The 19,708-nt window shown below is 43.7% G+C and overlaps 1 protein-coding gene across 9 annotated transcripts in view; it reads left to right on the top strand.

Annotated features, from left to right (window-relative positions):
* LOC147632866 (osmosensing histidine protein kinase SLN1-like) overlaps window positions 1-4,246 on the top strand; it is a 35,614-nt gene extending 31,368 nt beyond the window's left edge. For all 9 annotated transcript variants that reach the window (XM_086807748.1, XM_086807752.1, XM_086807751.1 and 6 more), the window contains 2 exons: window positions 2,670-3,331; window positions 3,418-4,246. In XM_086807748.1, coding sequence (XP_086663874.1) covers window positions 2,670-2,882 — 213 coding nt within the window. In that variant the 3' untranslated portion in view covers window positions 2,883-3,331; window positions 3,418-4,246. The remainder of the gene's footprint in view (window positions 1-2,669; window positions 3,332-3,417) is intronic.
* Window positions 4,247-19,708: the final 15,462 nt, after the last annotated feature.

The raw sequence follows: 19,708 nt of genomic DNA, 5'->3' as shown, positions 1-19,708 counted from the left end.
TGCGGTGTGCCAAAAGCCAGAGGAAGACAGTAACCTTATGAGGGCGAAAGCTGTCCCAGAGCCTGTGCGAGTAGGAAAGCATGGAGTATGCCTTAGGCCCGCCGCTCGTGCGCCGGGGTGCCATGTGGTGGCTATAAGAGAATGTGTCGGCCCAGGCAAACCCAGTACTGGAAGAAGGGGGTGTCAGGTCCCACCAATACCACTCTCGGGTCCCACTGGGGGAGGCGGATCAAGGGTTAGCCAAAGTTGTTAGGTCAGATCATCGTGGAAGCCCACTATCCTCATCCGCTGGGGGAGTGAGGGGTAATCCTCCTTTGTGAGCTCTGCTCCTGGAAGAAGTCGTCCATGATCCCCCACAACAAAGGGAAAAAAGGGGGGGGGGGGGGGGGTCGTCCTGTAAGCCAAAGATTGCCAGAGGCACGTGATGCCAAGCTGCTCTAAATGCCATTCCAAATTATCGGGAGGACCTTGGTAATGGTTTCAACACGAGTTTCTGCTTACATACAACAGACCTACATCAAGTCTTTGTGAAGTGATGAGGTCACACACAGTGATAGAAGTCTCCTTCCGTGTCAGTTGGAGATGATAATCACTTTGAACTCTCAAAATTTTGCATGAGTCAAAGGTAACATGTACGGTTCTGTATGGTGGCGTTGAAACAGTCCTCAGTTGTGTAGGTGAACTGGTAAACCAGTCTGACTCTTGAGTGGGGGTCTTGAATTCGATTCCCAGTTCCCACACTCCGCCGAGGGACACCTATCCACTTCGTGGAGGCTTGGCTCCCTGCAGGAAGAGCGTGGAGAGTTTTGGTAGTGAACACTACTTCTGTTCACGCAGGATCCCACGAGCAGGGTAAGTAATCGAGAGAACCATGTGCCCAAGGTACACCCAGTTTATGCAAAACTGGCAGGGTAGTAGGAGTTTCCCTCTAGGGGTATCCCTAGACCACAATTGCACAAGGATGAACCTGCGGTGAGCTGCAGCCTAGTTGAACAGACAACATGTTAAGCATGGTACACAGGCCCAATTTGAGTCACATTAGCTTGTCAAGAGTTCGCTCAGATTTTAGGTGTACAGGCAACCTCGTTGAGTACTTGCACTACTTATAAGGCCCACTACAATTTTTAGGAAGTTCAAAGATGATAATCTCTTTGGGTTTTTATCACCAGAGAAATCCTTTGGATATCTAAGCTTAAACAATTGACCAACCTTGAACACCCAAGGTATTCTAGTACAGAGTTGGAAGTTGTTTGCACCTTGATGTTCTGTAAACCAATTCCCCAGGAAGCTCTAGGCTCACGTCCTCCAAATCAAATTGCCTTCTAGAAACATGAGCTGCTAAAAATGACGTGAAACTTACGGTTTTGACCACTTAAAACGTTTGTCATCAGGCTAAAAAGATTAAACAACTTGTTCAACAAGCAACTAAGCCAATGTGTGGTGCAGTTTATGTACCCTTTAATAAGATAATGCTAGCCACTTTAGTGAGGCAAATCCATAGAAAAAATCTCCTGTTGCAATGCGGTTATCTCTAACCGGTGCATTAAGCCACCGTATGTTGGGCGCTCTGCCTTATGGATTTGACATAGTTGACAGTTTTGAATATATAGTCCACATTTTTTTTTCTTGATTAAATCCAGTATCCTTTGGTTACTTAGATGTCCAGCACAAAAGGCAGTTGTGCAATTCAAGAGAATATTCCTCTTTTTGCCTAGGACATCAAGCACACAAACATCTTCCTATTGAAATGGAAACCATCCAAAAAGACAACTTATCCTTTCCTTCTTGAAAATGAATAGTTTTATTTATCTGAGGCTTCCCTTACCTGGAAATTTTGCCAAGTTTGGCTGAAAGACAAGTGGTTAACACTTAGGTCTTGAAGGGAGTGGTAGACACCGGACTATAGCTCCATGAAGTCATTCTGGCTCATGGCATCAGTCACCATAATCACAGAATCCTTACAATGTCAGCGGGCCATTTGACGCTCAAGGTCAGATGCATTATAGGAGCACTGCGACACATTCTACAAATGATACTTATTGTATATGAGTCCACTGTAGTTGGGGGGTTCTAAGCTTGTTGGCACCAACAAAGAGGCAGGATTACATAAACAGAAAGCTCAGGAAGAGCATGTAAGTAATCAGTGCACAAGCTGAATATGGTCATATAAGTGTGTCACAGCTGAAAATAGAATAATATCGGTCAAAAATCTTAGATCATGAGCTTAAAAACAGATAATATCTTCCTGCATGGTTAATGATTGTACAGGGAGGTTCCTCTGTGGCTGACCTTTAATTTCTGTATGTTCTATTTTACTTAAAAGAAGTCACTTGTCTTGGAAAAGAAACATCTGGTGTCAGGCCATGGTAATGTTGGTGCTTACACTCCTGCCTGTGTTCTTGGCAAGCCTGTCCTGTCAGGAGCATGTCTACTCTGGGTTCTTTTTCTTCCACATTGCTGCAATGTCTATGGGATGCAGTGGTAGAACCCCTAGATTGCCAAAACTAAAATAAACTTTGCTTTAAAGTTTAATACCTGTAAGGTATTTAAACTAAGATGTATTTTCTTAGAGCTTGCATGGTTTTAGGCACTGCATGCTTTTTCTTCAACTCAATTGTTTAGGAGTCTTCCGGGTCATTTGTTTAACTACCTAGCTTGTGTGTGAACAGATGCCGGTCTTGGATGGTTTGCAAGCAACAAAGATGATAAGAGAAGATGAAAGAAAATTTGGGTTCATGAAAAAACCAATTATTGGTCTCACAGCGCATGCAATTCAGGGCTACAAGGATAAATGCCTTGAGGCTGGAATGGATGCATATGCATGCAAACCATTCCAAATGAAACAGCTCATTGAGGTGATTCAAAGAGTGATGGAAAAGTGAAGCAAAACTCTTATGTCCTGTCAAGGGTATCGATGAATCTAAACTGCTTGCTCTCTCCAACAAGGGCAAAAGAGTGCTACTCAGCTTTGTAACATACACGAGGTTACTACATGTCAAAATAGTGTCGGTATTTTTTACTTGCTCTTGGGCAAGACTTTTAGGAGGGGGATTGGGTCCCTTTCCATCAAAGGCCTCCATTTCCCAAGCAAATGTTCTGGCAGCTTTATGTCACCAGAAGATGGTGAAATTTTGAAGAGGATTTTCATCCTGATTGTAATACTATCTCCACAATCCCATATATTTAGGGAGCTCTACTCTTGTGAACTATGTATATGAAGAATCTTTGCAGTGGGAAAACACATCAAGGTCCATCATGGCTTCGCAAGCTTCAATAAATGTAGCACCAAATGCTACTCTCAGAGGAGTCATCGAATTGGAATGCGTATAAGGTGTTTTCTAGCTCACACATGATATCAACACTTGTGTTCCCTAGCTCATTTTTCAATAGACTTAACTGCCGTGTTTGATCCTGCAGGTAAAAACTGACTGTAAGTAAATGGCGATCGTGTGTTCGGGGTAGTCCCAGGTTTGGTATTGGCATTGGCATTTATGCCTGCCAGGGAGACTTCATAGTGTAAGAAACATTGCAGGACTGTGATGGACTCTCATGTTGATGGTCTAAAGATTTATGGGTAGCCCGCCCTTGTTAAGTTTGGGGAAGGAGCTTGTACTTCCCACTGGTGGTATGCATTCATACAGGTCTATACACTAGGTTTCAAGAAGTCTGGACAGAACTATATGTTTGGAGATGAGGTTTACAGGGTTTACATACTGATCAAAGTATGGGAAACTCTTGACAAAATCCATCTGTTGGATTACGATGATGAATGGCCAGGCAACAAGGGTGACAGGAAACAGCATTATCAAATATCATGAGCTAATGCACATAAACACCCGCAAATGGCCATCATGAACTAGTAGCAGTACAGATGACTAGACATGCACTCTACTGTCCTAAGGTGGATGTGTATGAAGGTGAATTTGTTGAGTTGTCCATATGAGCACTTCACACAAAGCCCAATTCAATATGTTGAGCTTGATCTGTTTATGTTGCTTGTACCCATGTGTTTGGTTTGAAAGCAATACTTTTGATAAGAAATTGCACATCTGCTCTACCTAAGTTTGGATGCATGTGTCACCTTTTGCTTGTATCTCCTTGTGTGCTTCACCTTATGCTGTGTTATAGCTCAAATCAGAGGCCTTGCCTCCTAGATGTATCCCCCAACAACTTTTCCCGAGTATTGATCTAAGCCTAGATACAACAAATGACCCAAATTTTAACTAATTTCATGACTTTTTGGGTACCTCCTTACCTATGCTTCATTATTAGGTATGTACTATAGCTAAGAAGAGATGTTTTTCCATGCTTATGTATCGCTTAAGAAATTTTATGAACTAGTAGGTTGGTCTTCCTAACATAAGAAACCCATTTTTCAAAATGTGCTTGGAAATTAAATCTCACCTTTTTTGGATGCTTTACCATTTTTGGTGTGTATTATAGCTCCAAAAAGAGGTCTCAAGCCAAACGGTAGGGATATCTCAACCAATAAGGGACACTATGTTGCCATAAAAGCCCTGTAGGAGTGGGGTGAAGAAAATACCATGGTTCCACTCTCTCATAAATCTATTGTGTTTTGCTTGCACGGCTCTAGATCCCTGTATACAGGCCCAGGTGGCCAAAAGAGTATGAACGATGTCACCCCATATATTGTAGATACATTGGGTGTCATAAACATAAGTACCCTCGAGGCCTCTTAAGCATCTGGACTTCCAGATATGCCATGCCGTGATACTAGCAATAATCTTCGAGGTGGTGTCAATACTCGTCAGAGGTGGTGTGTATTGTAATTCCTGAAGCAAACATCTCTGAGCTATGCTCCTACGGACACCCCTTAAAAGAAAGCTATGGGCTAGACTAAGTCAACCATGTAATAGCACCCCAAGTAATATAGATAAGATCATTCCTCAATCTGCCCAAGAGCTGGGCTATAGATACCCAAATCTTTGTGCTCTCTTGCACTCCCACAAGGAATGATACACTGTCTCGGATGCAGCTCGAACAAGAGGGATCCACGCCAAAAATAGATCTCCACTAGTTGGTGGACAACCCACATTGTAGAAATAGCCAGAAGAAGTAGGAAATTTGGCTCTTCCTGTACAAGTGCCAAAGTCTTTGCGAGGATCTCCTCTGAATGGGTGTGTAAGGTCATACGCCTGTCCCAGTGAGGCCTAAGAGTGGGAACTCTCTGCCCAAGCATGAGCAACTTGGCATTACGTAGAGTGTAGCTGAAAGGTACGCTCGTCATGGGGTCAGTCACATCAGTCCATTCTCACTCACTAGGGTCCCAATGTAGATACTTGATAGGGCATCCACCATATAGCCATAGCATGAGTAACCATCACTGGGGAAGGGTCAGTATACCAATGCTTCCCAGAGCGACCCACTACTCTCATTGAACGGAACACAAAGTCGGGTGTGATCACCTGTACATCGCATCTCTCCATCCACCATCCAGACTGAATGGAATAGAAGGCAACACCCTCTTCCTCCTCTAGCTTCCAAAATCCCAACACCTGAAGGGCAGCCTATCTTAGAAGCAAACAAAGCAAGTCCACAAGCCTCACAAACATCATCGGGATGGTACCTTCAAAGAAGGAGATTGGGTGCAATCCAATTGAAGGGTGAGCATCTGCTGCAAAACGGAAGCCGGAGCTCCCCCCTGTGCTTGATTGCACTTGATCCGCCATCACTCGTGTGCCTCCCCTGCTCCTGTGTGTAACCCCCTCTCCTTCACCTTTCATTACTTGCCTTGATCCACTGTACCGCCTCCTAAAAGGAAAAGATGTTATCAAAGATTCTTCCTTGGAGGAATCCATTCTGTGAGGACTGACTATCTGTAACATTGGTTGCAATCTCATGTTCATTGCCTTGGGAAGTTATGTATGCAGTCCCAAGCAATGTGTTGGGCAATGTTAGTATTATCACCACCCTTAGGAATGAGGTGGATAAGACCCTCGGTAAGAAAAGGAGGCATAGAGTCCCCACATATCTTGTAATGCCTTAGTGATCTCATCCCCAATTTTGTCCCAAAAACTCATGAAAAACGTGGGAGGGAGGCCATCATCCCTAGGAGTCCACACATACACATGTATATCTATATTTATTTTCCAGAGGAAATAAGTTAGAATCAAATAGATGTCACGAAAAGGTAACGTCAGTCTAGGGAGTAATTGTTACGATACAATATCTCCCTAGACTTGTTTATGTTTGGATCAAAAATCCCAAATTCTTTTAGATAGTTAAATCTTCTCGTTTAAGGACATTTACCATGTGGTAAAGCTTGAATCACGTGTGTAAGCTCATCTGCAAAAAAAGAGGCATCAAGTTATGTACATATGTCATCCGAAATCAGCCTAGTCAGGGACTTCCTAAACTTTTGCTGTGCCCTATCCCTTTGACAAGAGTGAGTCTTTGCAGATAACAAGTGGTAGTAAAAATTTGAGGCAATCCTCGTGACCATGTCAAGCTCTGAGTGGAGCACTCCTTGTGAGTCGTGCAACTGTCTAACGCATTCTCTGTTATTGGAGAGGCCATGGGCAGCAAAGAAATGTCTGTTACATATGCCTCATGATAACGAAACTTTGCACGCTACTCTAAAGGGTCCTTGAACTTAGCCCTAACGGTGCATAATGCATCTGAGATCCACTAGGCATCAAGGTGTTTCTCAAGTTCCCCTTGTAGAGCATGCAATCTACGTTAGATGCTTGCTGGATCTAGTGCACTCGTGGGCATCAAGCTTATGCTCCTGCATGAGCAAAAATATCCAACCACAAATCTGTTTTAGCAACTGGGCTTAGTTGGTGGATCCTGAGGTTGATTGTAGAGATCTGAATTGTTCTTTGGTGAGATGGCTACAAGCTATGACACATGCAACTTCTTGTTGTGAAGAACCGGGCCATCTTCCTTAGGGTTTCTTATAACATATTTAGGGTTTCTTATAACATATTTATTATTGGCTAGTTGACATGAAACCATCCTGCTCTTTGGTGAAAAAAATAAGTGTGTGATCATGCATCTTAGTGTGGCTTAGTACAAAGGATATTCATCTCTAAATCTCCATGGTTATATGTTTGTTAAAGTCATATTACTATGTTTAAATCTTAGGGATATTCCCCATGCTTCTTTGAATATAAAAATCTCTTCTTAATGTGTCCTTTTAATGCAATTTTAAAATCTCTCTCTCTCTCTCTCTCTCTCTCTCACACACACACACACACACACACACACACACACACACACACACAAGCTCCTATTTTTTTAATTGTATGCAAGGCAAAGTAACAATACATTATTATGAGATATAAATCCATTAAATTTTTTCCCTTAATTTTCTCCTCTATCTTAAGGCTAGAATCAACTTAATATCTTAGGTTCACATAATAATTCAGCTTGAGTAACTCTATTTCTATAATAGTAATTCCCCTAAAGTTAGAACCATCTATAACCATAAAATTGTGTAATTTATGATCTCTATTGATATGGTCATAAGCAAGAAGGGAGTTTGAGGATTGTGAAGACTACACATGAGTATGTAGTCCCCAATATCACATTTGTATCTAAAATCTAATGTGAAAAGACATCGGTATTGCATAACATGTTAGTAAATCATTATGCATGTGTGTGTGTGTGTGTGTGTGCGTAACATCATAAATGGTTGTGGCATGCTGCTCTATTTCTCTAATGCTTGTGATCATTAAACCAAGCCTAGTTTGCTCAAAGATGGTTGTATTGTGTTTTTAGATCTAGATGATGATTGTAAACATGTTTCCCTCATGGTATCACATTGTTAAATTAATTGATTAACCAATGCATGGATTAAGGAATGAGTAAAGTATAAGGTTCAAAGCCATCTACTCTAGGTAGGCAAGTGAAACCATGTTAATGTGCAAACTAGCTAAAATACCCCCCTTCCTAATGATGACCACATCCTCACATTACCAAGGTCAAGTGATGAAGATGGAGGTGGCTCCAGAGAGATGTGGATGGTCAAGGATATAGTTAGTGAAGAGACCAATCCATGTGGTTTGGAGCCTTTTTGAGATAGGGATTGAATTAGGAAACCATGTCGAGGCTTCATGTGGTGTAATGTGGTTTTAAAAAATGTTTGAGGTGAGGCCTCATCTTTGGGTATATGAGTTGGTTGGGCTCGTACAAGAAAAGAAGGCCCATGAATTTCAAGATCTTACTTATCCTTTGCCTTTTTTAAAACAAGTGCCATTTGGTCTTGCCTTAAAGTTTCAAATATAAATTCCCAATGTGGGTGTACTAGCTTGTTGCATCCTTACTCTACTTCTAAATATGTTCAAGTCAAGAGTTTAACTTAGCCTTTACCAAAACAAGTGTCATTTGGTCTTGCCTTAGAGCCACAAATTTAACTTCCGCATGCGTGTGTGCTAGCTCATCCATTGTATCCTCACTCCTATCACATCACCAAAAATTGCTTCCTTTGCTAAAGGGGTGAAGGTAGAACTTCAGCACCTTGATATGGAGGTGAGGAGGATAAGGTTGCCTATACTATGGATCAATAATCACATGAGAGTTAGATAGAGAGGAGAAGCTCATGCAAGAGAGATCCTACAATCAAACGTATCTAAGCAAGTATCCACCAAAGCAAGCACCACAAATCAGGCAAATTTGATAATTTATAAACTATCTTTATCAAGCTGTCCTTGGTTAATTAATCCACATGTGGTTTTGCATGTGCCAGTACGAGGGTGGTGGGTGGCAGACGTGCGTCTCGTGCATGCAAGTATGTGTGGCAGTAAGAATCAAAGGATGGCAGATACATGGTAGCATGTGGATGAGTCGGGAGGAGATGGGGGGTGGGGGGATTGGGAGCTCGACAAGGAGATGAAGAGGAGTCACGAGAGGAGCAAGAAGGTGATATGGAGGTGAAGAAGATGTAAAACAAAGCTGGATTTCCTTGCAACTAAATGCTCAAGCGTAGCAAGTAAACCTCTGAAGTGGGAAGGTATGTGCTAACATCTCCCCTAACTTGTTAAGGAGCTAGATAGGGTTATATTGTGCTTGGGGAAACCACTGAGCAACGTGGAGTTGGGGAGGTGGTTGTAGGGTGAAGTATTTCATGAGAAAGTTGTGTCACAAGTGTTTTATTTGGGGTTCTTTAATGTTCTATTTGTGAAGAGGCAGACTGTAGTTGATCTATTTGCAAGAGCTCCACTCTTTATGGGGACAAATCTTGTACATGCAATGCCTTTTGACCTCGCATTTGATGTAAATAAGAGTCTCCGTGAGGCGTGTCTAGTGTGGGTTGAAATATTGTGACTTCCACCCTAGCTGAGGCCTACCTTGGGGGACTTGGCTAGTGCAATGGGTCATGTGCTATTTGTTCCGAGGGACGACGACAATGGGTGTCACTCAAATAAAGTGTGTATCTCTTGGAACACTTTGTTGGAGACACCTAAAGTATTGGAAGAGGAGTTGGGAGAGTTGGGGAAGATGGAGTTGAAACTAAAATTTGGGGTTTTTTCAGGGGCATGTTTTAGATGTGGAGGCTTTGGCCATATTCCCAGAACCTATGTCTTGGATAAAAATGTGAAGACAAGCGCAGAGGGGAGGAAGGAATAGGGATCACGTGGGGGGAGCAAAGTCGGGACCAGTGTGATGAATCGATTGATAAAGACGAAAAGGGGACATGCAAGATGGATGCAGAGGGAGGGGGGTCCAAGGAATAGGGATGGACTAAGTTAAGACATAGAGCTAAAAGGGGATGTAGTCTTAGGCAAGTTAAAGGGGAGGCTAGAAAAAATCAAATTAGAACTGAGGGGAAGGGAGGTGGGGGGCAAATCCCTAGGTCCCTCTTTGTATTCTAATCCATTTAGTCCGCTAGGAGGAGATGATAGTGAAACATATTCCATGGAGAGATTCAATTGGCAAGTTGAAAAAAAAGCATGGAAGGATATCCAACAAGGAGCGGGGGGAAAAGGGAAGGACCAGATAGGGAAGAGGAGGCTGAAGTGCAGATGGTTCCGGCTGCCTCACTATTGTGGAATGAATAGGAAAAGTGAAGTGAAGGGGTGCACTTGGAATGTTAAGGGATTAAGGGACAATAAAAATAACTCATCTGTTAACCACATGTTGGTTAACACATTTCTATGACAACTATGTCCGCACACATGTAATCCTATATATTGTAAATCCCGTCATTTGATGAGAGAAACGCCCTAAAGATGCTCCCACATATTGAGCTTTGAAGGATAGACAAGAGGATCTTGGTCAGTTGGCCAAACCATAGAGAAAAGCCTTGTAACTATGTTTTGGGTGCCCCAGGTCACTTACTCTCGGGGAGCGGCCTAGTGGGAAAAGGCTTGAAAATATAAAAGCCAATTTCTCTTGTTTGTAACTCATTCTTCCATTTGTGCAATAGAAGTGGAGTGTTCTCTCTCTTGCAACTCTAATAATCTAGCATGTGTGGTGTGCTTAGGGTTAGGGTTAGGGTTTGGGAGTGATTAGTGCTAATCACTTGTTCCCTCTTGCTTCCTCTCTCTCTCTCTCTCTCTCTCTCTCTCTCTCTCTCTCTCTCTCTCTCTCTCGGCTAACCAACACGATCCTCTTCCGTAGGAGATCCCACACAATCTCGCGAGAGAGCTTGCATTACCCATTGGATTAGAGTAACTGCCTCGGTAGGACAATGAGTGCGAGAGGACGGCGGTGACGATCGAGCGACTACGGTGGAGCTCTTGAGCCTAGCTTAAGCTCGGTGGATAGACAACTTTCCACGAGGCGTTAGGGTAGGGTTTCCTTTTTATATTAAAAAAATTTACCCACGAGCATATCATCCTAAGCGTATGCCCGTACCAACCTTAGCCACGAGCATACCATCCTAAGTGTATGGCCGTACCAACCTAAGCGTATGGACGTACCATTCCCGAAAAAATAGTTTAATTAAAATTTTTTTAAAATTTTTAAATCTTTAGAGGTGCTTTTGGTCTACCTCCCCGACCCACTAGGGACGTTTTTACACACATAAAATGCCTCAAAATATCACTTTTAATCTTAAGGATGTGTTCACGCGTAAAGTAAAAGTGACCTAAAACTCCTATTTTGGGCCCCCACGTGCATTGTTGAAGAATTTGGGTAAGGCCGTTTGTGGAATAGGCCTTGGAGGATGAGGAGGTGCATGAGGGGCAAAATCATCATTTGTCAAAATCATGTTGGCGAACGGATCTTCCTTAGCCTAGAGCAGTTGTTGTAAGCGCTCCTACCTTACCTGGTGTGGAAGTTCAGGTTCAATGGGGGGCGACACGCACCCAAGCATTGGGTCAAAGGATATAAAAATGGGTGGCGGTTCAAGTTGAGCTTGGTATTGCTCTACTAGCGCTTGGGCATCCTAAAGACGTCGCTTCTCAAGGATGCCATTGGGATATATGGGGGAGTGGCCAGCCGTTTTTTTCATTTGGTCAGCTTTTGGTGGGCTACATGGGGGAGTGGCAGTTTAGCACGATCATCGTTCCCAGAGGAGAATGATGTGGTCTTTGTTAAGCCAGTGTGGATGCTAACCTGATCTTCTCGATAGCCAACGTGCTTAGAGCGTTGTTTCTTTTGGGATGTGGCCTTTTTTAGCTTGGACTGCAACCCTATGACAACATTCAATGGGCAAATCAAAATCTTCCCATATTGAACGCTTAACATGTTGAGGGATGGCATGCCTTTAACTGTGGAGTGAGAAACTAATTGCAATGGGCAATCTTTGAAGTAATGATCAATTCCACAACCATGATATTGTCACGGGTCGACGTTTCTTCTGAGGGCATTCAGCCACTCTATGGGGTCCTTGGAAGAGGAAACACAGAAGATGTGGTTTCCCTCTACTGAGTGCGCCTATAGTGTACACAAGTGGTCTAGGGTCCATGTGAGGCACCGGCAAAGGGAGATGATGTGTTAGGGGTGCATGGGCTCCACAGGTTGAGCAATAGACCTGGTTGGGATCTTTCTACGAGAAATAGGGTTTGCCTAGAGAGGCAACGGTTGGAATGGAAAGATTGGTAATAGAGAAGGTCGTGGTTGCGTTGTGTGAGTAGTTAATGTGGGGTGGTGCCACCAGTAAGGCTTGGGGCCGAGGAGGAGAGGAAGGTAATGTTACAAATGAGCTTTGGGTTGTCATTGGCCGCGCGGTGGTGGCCAATTGCATGGAATAGCTTTCTTGCATGTTGTCATCGTCGAGAAAGATTGCCCATTTGCAAGCCTCACAACAGTGGAGGGGTCCTTGACCAACATGTGGTTGTGTAGTCTTGGATTGTGCAACCCCAGGAGAAATTGATCTATTAAGTGCTTGACACTTTTTTTTTCCCTCTCTTTGTAAACACAAATCAAGTTACTTGATGTGCGTGATGTAGTCGCGTAATGTTTCCTTAGGTTTTTGTTCCAAGTGGAACAGTTGGATGATGGGGCTCCATTTGGGCCCGTAGGGTGCAAATCCAAGTATGAAAGCCTCTCTCATTGCTTTGAAAGCGCCCTTGTGCCGAGGGTCCAAGGATTGGAACCATTGCATAGCCTTGACTTCAAGGATAGTCCAAGGAGATGGACTTTGGTTGCATAGTCGAAAATCTCAAATGCCTAACAGATTTGGTTAAAGACCTTGATGTGGAATTTTGGCAAAAGTTTGAAAATTTTCACCCACATAGGTTTTGTATGTGATATTTTTTGGTGCAAGTGTTGTGATACTCCCCTTCCTAGAGCTTGTGCTAAGCTTGGAATGTCAAGTTGGCGTAAGGGGAGGTGGTGCAAGGGTAAGGGGAGGTGGTGCAAGGGTGGGGGGTGGGAATAGATCTGTGGTGGATAAAGAAGAAGGTATGTGAGTGCATGGGACATCTATCCACGCCGGGGTGCAAGGGTGGGGGGTGGGAATAGATCTGTGGTGGATAAAGAAGAAGGTATGTGAGTGCATGGGACATCTATCCACGCCGGGGTGCATGTATGGAGGGGCCCCACTAGATGAGGGCTCTTCAAAAATCATTTTGCCCTCACATCAACCAAACATATGTGGCATGGCGACCACATGTTAATGTGCAATTGAGGCCGAGGTGCCACCGAATGGAACAAAGACATTGGGAGCATGCAACCTTGACCTAAAGGTGTCCATGGGGTGTGGGGGAGCAGCCCCCTGAAGAAGCTCCTACTCATCGAAGCGACTTGCTCGGCCTCTCAGTCTTCCTTTCCTCGCAAATCCAAATGCCCATTGGAACCTTGTTAAAAGGTAGTCCAAATTTATGGAATGGCCTTTGTGATTGGATGGAACACAAACTCCAGGCTTTTGTGGAGGAGGAAGCTCCCTCAGATTCCTCAGATGAATCTGAGCCCCATCATCCAGACTCACTCCATCACCACAACCTAGAACCCAAAGGCACACCCACAATGACATAAATGCGATGGTCCACTACTTTGAGGGTGATGACACCAACATAGCCTTTCCCATTTCATATAATGAACATGTGGTCAAAGGCATCCTAGATGGAGGTACTATTGGCGTAAGCATCCTCACACAAATGTGTTGGGAAAACTGGGGCCAACCATTGATCCCACCACATTGGTGATTAAGCCTTGTGGACGGTAAATCTACAAAACCCCAGGGCGGCATAGTGCATCACCTCAAGGTAAAAGTCTCACTTATCACCTTGAGTGTAAGTGTAGCTCCACAACCTGAAACAACCACCCTTAGGGTTTGGATAGATTTTTCCTTTGGCAAAAACATGCAATGAAAGTGTGCCTTGTTGTGTAACACAGCTAGCCATAATCTTTTTCTATGGGAAACATGGGTCTCTTTGGGCAAACCATCTCGTAAAACTGCCCATGCCAAAATTTAGTTGCCTAGTGGAAAACCGTATACAAAGCCTTGGGTCCTTTACACAAACCGTACATACTGTATCTAACCCATTGGCTTTTAAGTAATATGTGGTTCCCACATAGGTAAGATAAAGGAAACAATCATCCTCGGAGGAAGCTGGGTCCCAAACGCTAAAAGTACAGTCAACTCCGTTGATAACACAGCTACCCTAAAGCTTCCCTAGGGCAAGGTAATAATGACCCTTTGGTATGGGGAGTGCCTCAAATATGATCCTCAGCCCCCACCAACTGCTTCCACAAAGGGTATTCTAACACCCCCACAATAACTGGTAAGTCTTCCACTGTCCCTGAACTACCACAAAAAATCAACCCACCAAGAATATGGATTGGACTCCCGACCCCAAAAATTGCCTACAATGGTGGCAAGCCCACTTACATCCTATGGTCCACACAAATCTCATATTCTTGGGCATGGAAATATCTTAGAGAACCCACACTAACAAAAGAAAACAATTATATTCAAATTTCACATGAAATATGCGTTTAATGAGTGTTGGGTATTTCATTCCTAAAATTTCTATAGGAAATAACCAGTTGGAGTGCAAATTTCATGTTATTGATGCGGGGGCACTCCAAGGCCGGATTATCATTGGAAAAGAGTGGATTGGCGCGAAGAAACGGCCACCATGGAAATCAATAGCAAAAAGGCCACAGTCCTCTTGTGTCCCCAAGAGGAAATCATACACACACTCTCACCCCTAACTTCCTTTTCCCCTCAAGCCCCATTCTCATCACTAGCAGTCTCCCTTGTGACCACACCCCATGCCTCACCAAAGCTCGTCAATTGGCCACTGTCGACACCATCCAGAAATGAAAATCAAGCCTTGTCTCATCGACATTTCTCCTCAACTCTACATCCTCGACCACCCAACTGCAAGCACTCCGACCTCATATCTTTATCATGAGAATCAATGGTGGGTGTCTCATCGACATTTCTCCTCAACTCTACATCCTCGACCACCCAACTGCAAGCACTCCGACCTCATATCTTTATCATGACAATCAATGGTGGGTGCCCAAGAACCTTCTTGTAGCTTAAGGCTTCTACGATACTATGGATGGCATCTCCACCACCCAAGTGCAAGAAACCAACTAAGCCAACAAAAACCAACCCTAAACCACAGCTTCAATGTTGGCTCATCCCCGATCCCCTGTTATTAACGAGCACAAGACTACTATGAAGGCAACACTGGCCTCTGGCTACCCAAGCATGTTGCATGTGCTCATTCCCATAGGAACTCCCCAGGAAGCCATGATAAAAGGTCCCACAGCCACAGGTTAGGCAACCCCAAGCACAACGCAGCCAACAATGCTAGGTGCCTACCAGCATGCTCAAAGCTTAAGGCTTCCACAAAGGCAACACACACATGTGGCTCCTAAAGCCACAATCAAAAGCATATCCTTCGCATCGACAACCAAATCATAACTCAAAGCCTCGTCGACAAAAAAAGCCAAAAGCCTCAACAACCACGGACCTTCATCACTCGCGGCAATGATGGGTGCCCATGCGCCTCTTAGAAGCCCAAGGATTCCAAGATGGCAACTCCATCATTTGTCTCCCCATTTGTCTCCCCCATGGCAAAACCCTCCGTAGTTTGCCCAACCCACACCAACCAAGCCAGTACCTATCCAATCGACAAAGATGATTTGGCGACCAACGGGTCGGCAAGTCCCCTCCTTGACAAAATCCTACGGACTTGCCCACACCCCAACCCATGGGCACTCAAAAGCTCAATTTGCCTACCCCTTTTCCCCCATGGAGCCTCCTTCACGAAGATCCACCCTACCCCTCGACTTTGTTACAAATCCAAGCAGTAGTGCTACAAATGGCTATGCTTATCCGACCACTCAAAGCTAAACTCAGAGGTAAGCTCACAAATCTAGCCACATGGGCCACTCAGTTACTACAAAAACCTCTTTAGGGGTGTTGACTAATAACCCAAAAAAAAAGAAAAAAAGAAAAAAAAAGAGTCTCTAGGTGATTAGGACCACTGGCACACCTGTTTCCCTTGCCCATGCACATCTGCAATTCTCATAGGGCTCTGTCCTATGTACACACACCGCACAAAGCTTCATCCTCGACACAGCCATCCAGGTACATCTCTGGATGGGGGACCATGGTAGGCACATGCCTGGTCAATGGTACGACCCATCACCTGGATCTTCTCAATCACCCCCGCTTCACCCGAATAACTATGCTTCATGCCACTTTTTCTTTGGCTCCACATGTCTGGATCCTCGCCATCGACTACCACTCCTATCACCACAGGATCCTAGAGCTCCAATGACAAAAGAAGATAATGCACGAAAGAAACATAGAGAACATTGCAAACTGATATCTCCACGAGAGCCAAGATATCCATCATGGTGTCTTGACAAAGATTCTAGAGCTTCATGTACATCGCCATCAAGATACATCTCAAAGCTTAAGCAGTCTACATGTGTGTTGCCTCCTTGTTCCTCCGGAATCCCCCCTTGCCACTTGCTTACTAACCCCATTGTTTTACCTACCATTTGGATACTAGTCATTAAGTATTCCATGCTAGTCTACTCATTCAAGTACTCTAACTCCTCTAATGAGAATGTCCACCACAAAGGCGACAAAAAAAGAAAGAAAGAAAAACACCAAAAACAAAATAAAGAGTACTATAGGGCACATACAAAAAAGCAAACTCATAAGTGCCCATCAAACTAGCTGGATACTTAATCGCCAATACTCCACTAACTTCTTTCCATATTACTAACTCCCCCACACCCTGTCATTTTCGGAGAGACCAGAGAACCAACCAAGTGCAACACTTCCCCGCATGCCTTGACAACCCCTCACCGATCACGAGGACGTGATTGACTTTAGGAAGGGGAGTATGTCAACCACATGTTGGTTCTATGATAACTATGTCAGCACGCTTATGTAATGGGTGCCATCACTATATATTATAAATCCCATCATTTGATGAGGGAAATGCCCTAAAGATGCTCCCACATATTGAGCTTCAAAGGATAGATAAGAGAATCTTAGTCAGTTGGCCAAACCATAGAGAAAAGCCTTGTAACTATGTTTTGGGCGTCTCGGGTCACTTACTCTCGGGCAGCCTAGTGGGAAAGGGCTTGGAACTATAAAAGCCAAGTTCTCTTGTTTGTAACTCATTCTCCCATTTGTGCAATAGAAGTGGAGTGTTCTCTCTCTCTCTCTCCCTCTCTCTTGCAACTCTAATCTAGCATGTGTGGTGTGCTTAGGGTTAGGGTTTGAGAGTGATCACTTGTTCTCCCTCTTGCTTCCATCTTGCTTCCTCTCTCTCTCTCTCTCTCTCTCTCTCTCTCTCTCTCTCTCTCTCTTGAGTGATTAGGCTAACCAACATGATCCTCTTTCGTGGAGATCCCATACAATCTTCACGAGAGAGCTTGCATCACCTGTTGGATTAGAGCAACCGCCTCAGTGTGACAATGAGTGCGGGAGGACGGTAATTTGACGAGCGGCTATGGTGGAGCTCTTGAGCCTAGCTCGAGCTCAGCAGGGATAGGCGATTTCACATGATGTGTTAGCATAGGGTTTCCTTAACATCATCCTTTTAGGGGTTAGTGAAGGATTGGGGGATGTCAGTAATGAAGCAATTTAGGAACATAACTTATTTGGTATGAAGTGTTGGAGAAAGGAGAGTTTTAGGGATTGGATGGTCTTGTATGGGCTAGTGAACTCAAGCTTTAGTGGGGTTTGACCATTGTTAAGAAGGACTTAAAACCCTATATTATAGCTAACCATCCTAACAGCAAAATCTTAGTTGTGGCAATTCAAATAGATGAAGAGAAGTGTGGATAGTCAATATATATGGAGCTCATAATCATAAGATTAGAGGGGAGATGTGGGATTGGATTGCTAAGCTAGGTGGCATTTGGCTGATTGGGGGGAAGATAAACATAGAGAATTTTCTTCAAGGAAGTTGAGGGTGAATAACATGTTATAGATGAGCTATTCACATCCCTTACTGAAGAGGCCATTAGTAGATTGAGAGATAAGGGGGATAGGGAGGGATCTTGGAGGAAATTTGCTATAATGAGTTGCAAGGTATTATCAGGAGAGTTGGTAAGCTAAGGGCTGAGGAGAAGAGACATGAGAGGAAGGTTTGGGGTGAACTGTTGGAACATTTACAAGGGAAGAGACAGGTTGGAGGTATTTTTGAGGCATACGCTAGTCAATAAATCAAGTGCTGGGTTCATTTGAAGAGAGAAGATGATAAGCTAGCTAAGGAAGGAGAGAAGGGGGATAGGTGGAAATCTTTTAATAACAAGAGGAAGCCAGCTAGGTACCTATTTGGGTTAGCTAAGGAGAAAGGGACTATGGAAGTGATAGGACAGATTAGGGATGAGAGAGGTCAAGAGATTGGGGATATTAATTAGATTGCCTTAAAATGGGTTGAGTTCCTAGGATCCACTTTGAGCTTGAAGGAGGATGTAACCCAGTTCAGGCAGAAAGCAGGCTGCTAGACATGGCGAGTAAAAGTGTGGAGATTGACAAAGCTAGGTGGTTGGAAAGGGATGTGGAACCATGCTGCTAATTACTAGTAGCACCACTTAAATATATCACGTATTTTTGCCTAAAAAGTATCTTGTTTCTATGATCCCTTGGCTCCTGAATGACCACATCCAATGTCGATAGGAAGCCATTAGTGGTTCATATGCATGTCTTTGGAAGCTTGGCTTAGGCTCTTATGCCTAAGCAACATCACACAAGACTTGATGATAAGACAGTGAAATGCATTTTGGCGGGCTATAGTATAGAGAGCAAAGGGTACAATCTCCCATACTGCCTCATAGAAGATTATGGTTAGCAACGGAGATGTGTTTTTTGTGGAGAATTCATCATAATCCTTGAGTGCAAAAAATAGCCACATATAGGCTCACAAGATCTCTTTGATACTCTTCTTCCTTTGTATGGTACACATTTACCATCATGTGTTGGGAATTTGGACACTCAGCCTATGGCTGTAAATCAACCCATAACATCTAAAAATCACCAAACATGCTTGATGTTGAGCTCATTGGTCAGGCAGATGTTGATGATGCAATGGGTGGCAGAGGAAAGGAGAGCCACGCATGAAGCTAAAGTAGTACCTTGTTGGTTGTTTTACAAACCTTATAGGATAGCCATGTTGAGGCTCCCTTACCAAGGAGAATGCATGCTAATTCTCATCATGCATCTGGGCACTTTGTAATGCAATGAAGAGTGTGCAATGAAGAGGAGCTTGTTGGCACATAGGAAGATCATTGGACGTGTTGTGTGTAGGATGAGTACGACTCCATACTAAAAAATGACACATGGTATTTGGCAGATTTGCCTTATGTCAAAAAGATCATTGGTATGAAGTGGAATTACAAGTTTAAGTGAAAAGAAGATGGTAGCATTGACCGCCACACAAAAGGACATTCATTATGATGAGACTTTTGCACTCACGTCTTGTATGACCACCATTTAGTTCATCATTGCATTGTAAGCACATCATGGATGGCATGCACATCAGTTGGACATTAAAACTGCTTTCTTGAATGGTGACTTGCATGAGGGGGTATATGTATCTTAGCCTCATGGTTTTGTACAAAAGGGGTAGGAAAGCAAAGTATGCAAATTGAAGAAAGGCTTACATGGCCTTAAGCAGGCTCCTAGGGCTTGGTATGAAAAGATTCATGCATACTTGGTTGCACACATGGTTTCTACAATATTCCTACTCTAAAAGTAGCCTCTATGTCAAGAGGACTCAGGATAGTTTGTTGGTCATCATCTTATACGTTGATGGCATGCTACTCATCTCACAAGCCCTGATGAGGAATAGATTTCAGCTTTCAAAAC

The sequence above is a fragment of the Cibotium barometz genome, chromosome 13 (assembly GCF_041138505.1).
Source record: "Cibotium barometz isolate CiBa-2024 chromosome 13, ASM4113850v1, whole genome shotgun sequence".
NCBI classification, from domain to species: domain Eukaryota; kingdom Viridiplantae; phylum Streptophyta; class Polypodiopsida; order Cyatheales; family Cibotiaceae; genus Cibotium; species Cibotium barometz.
This window is presented reverse-complemented; position numbering and strand designations above follow the sequence as displayed.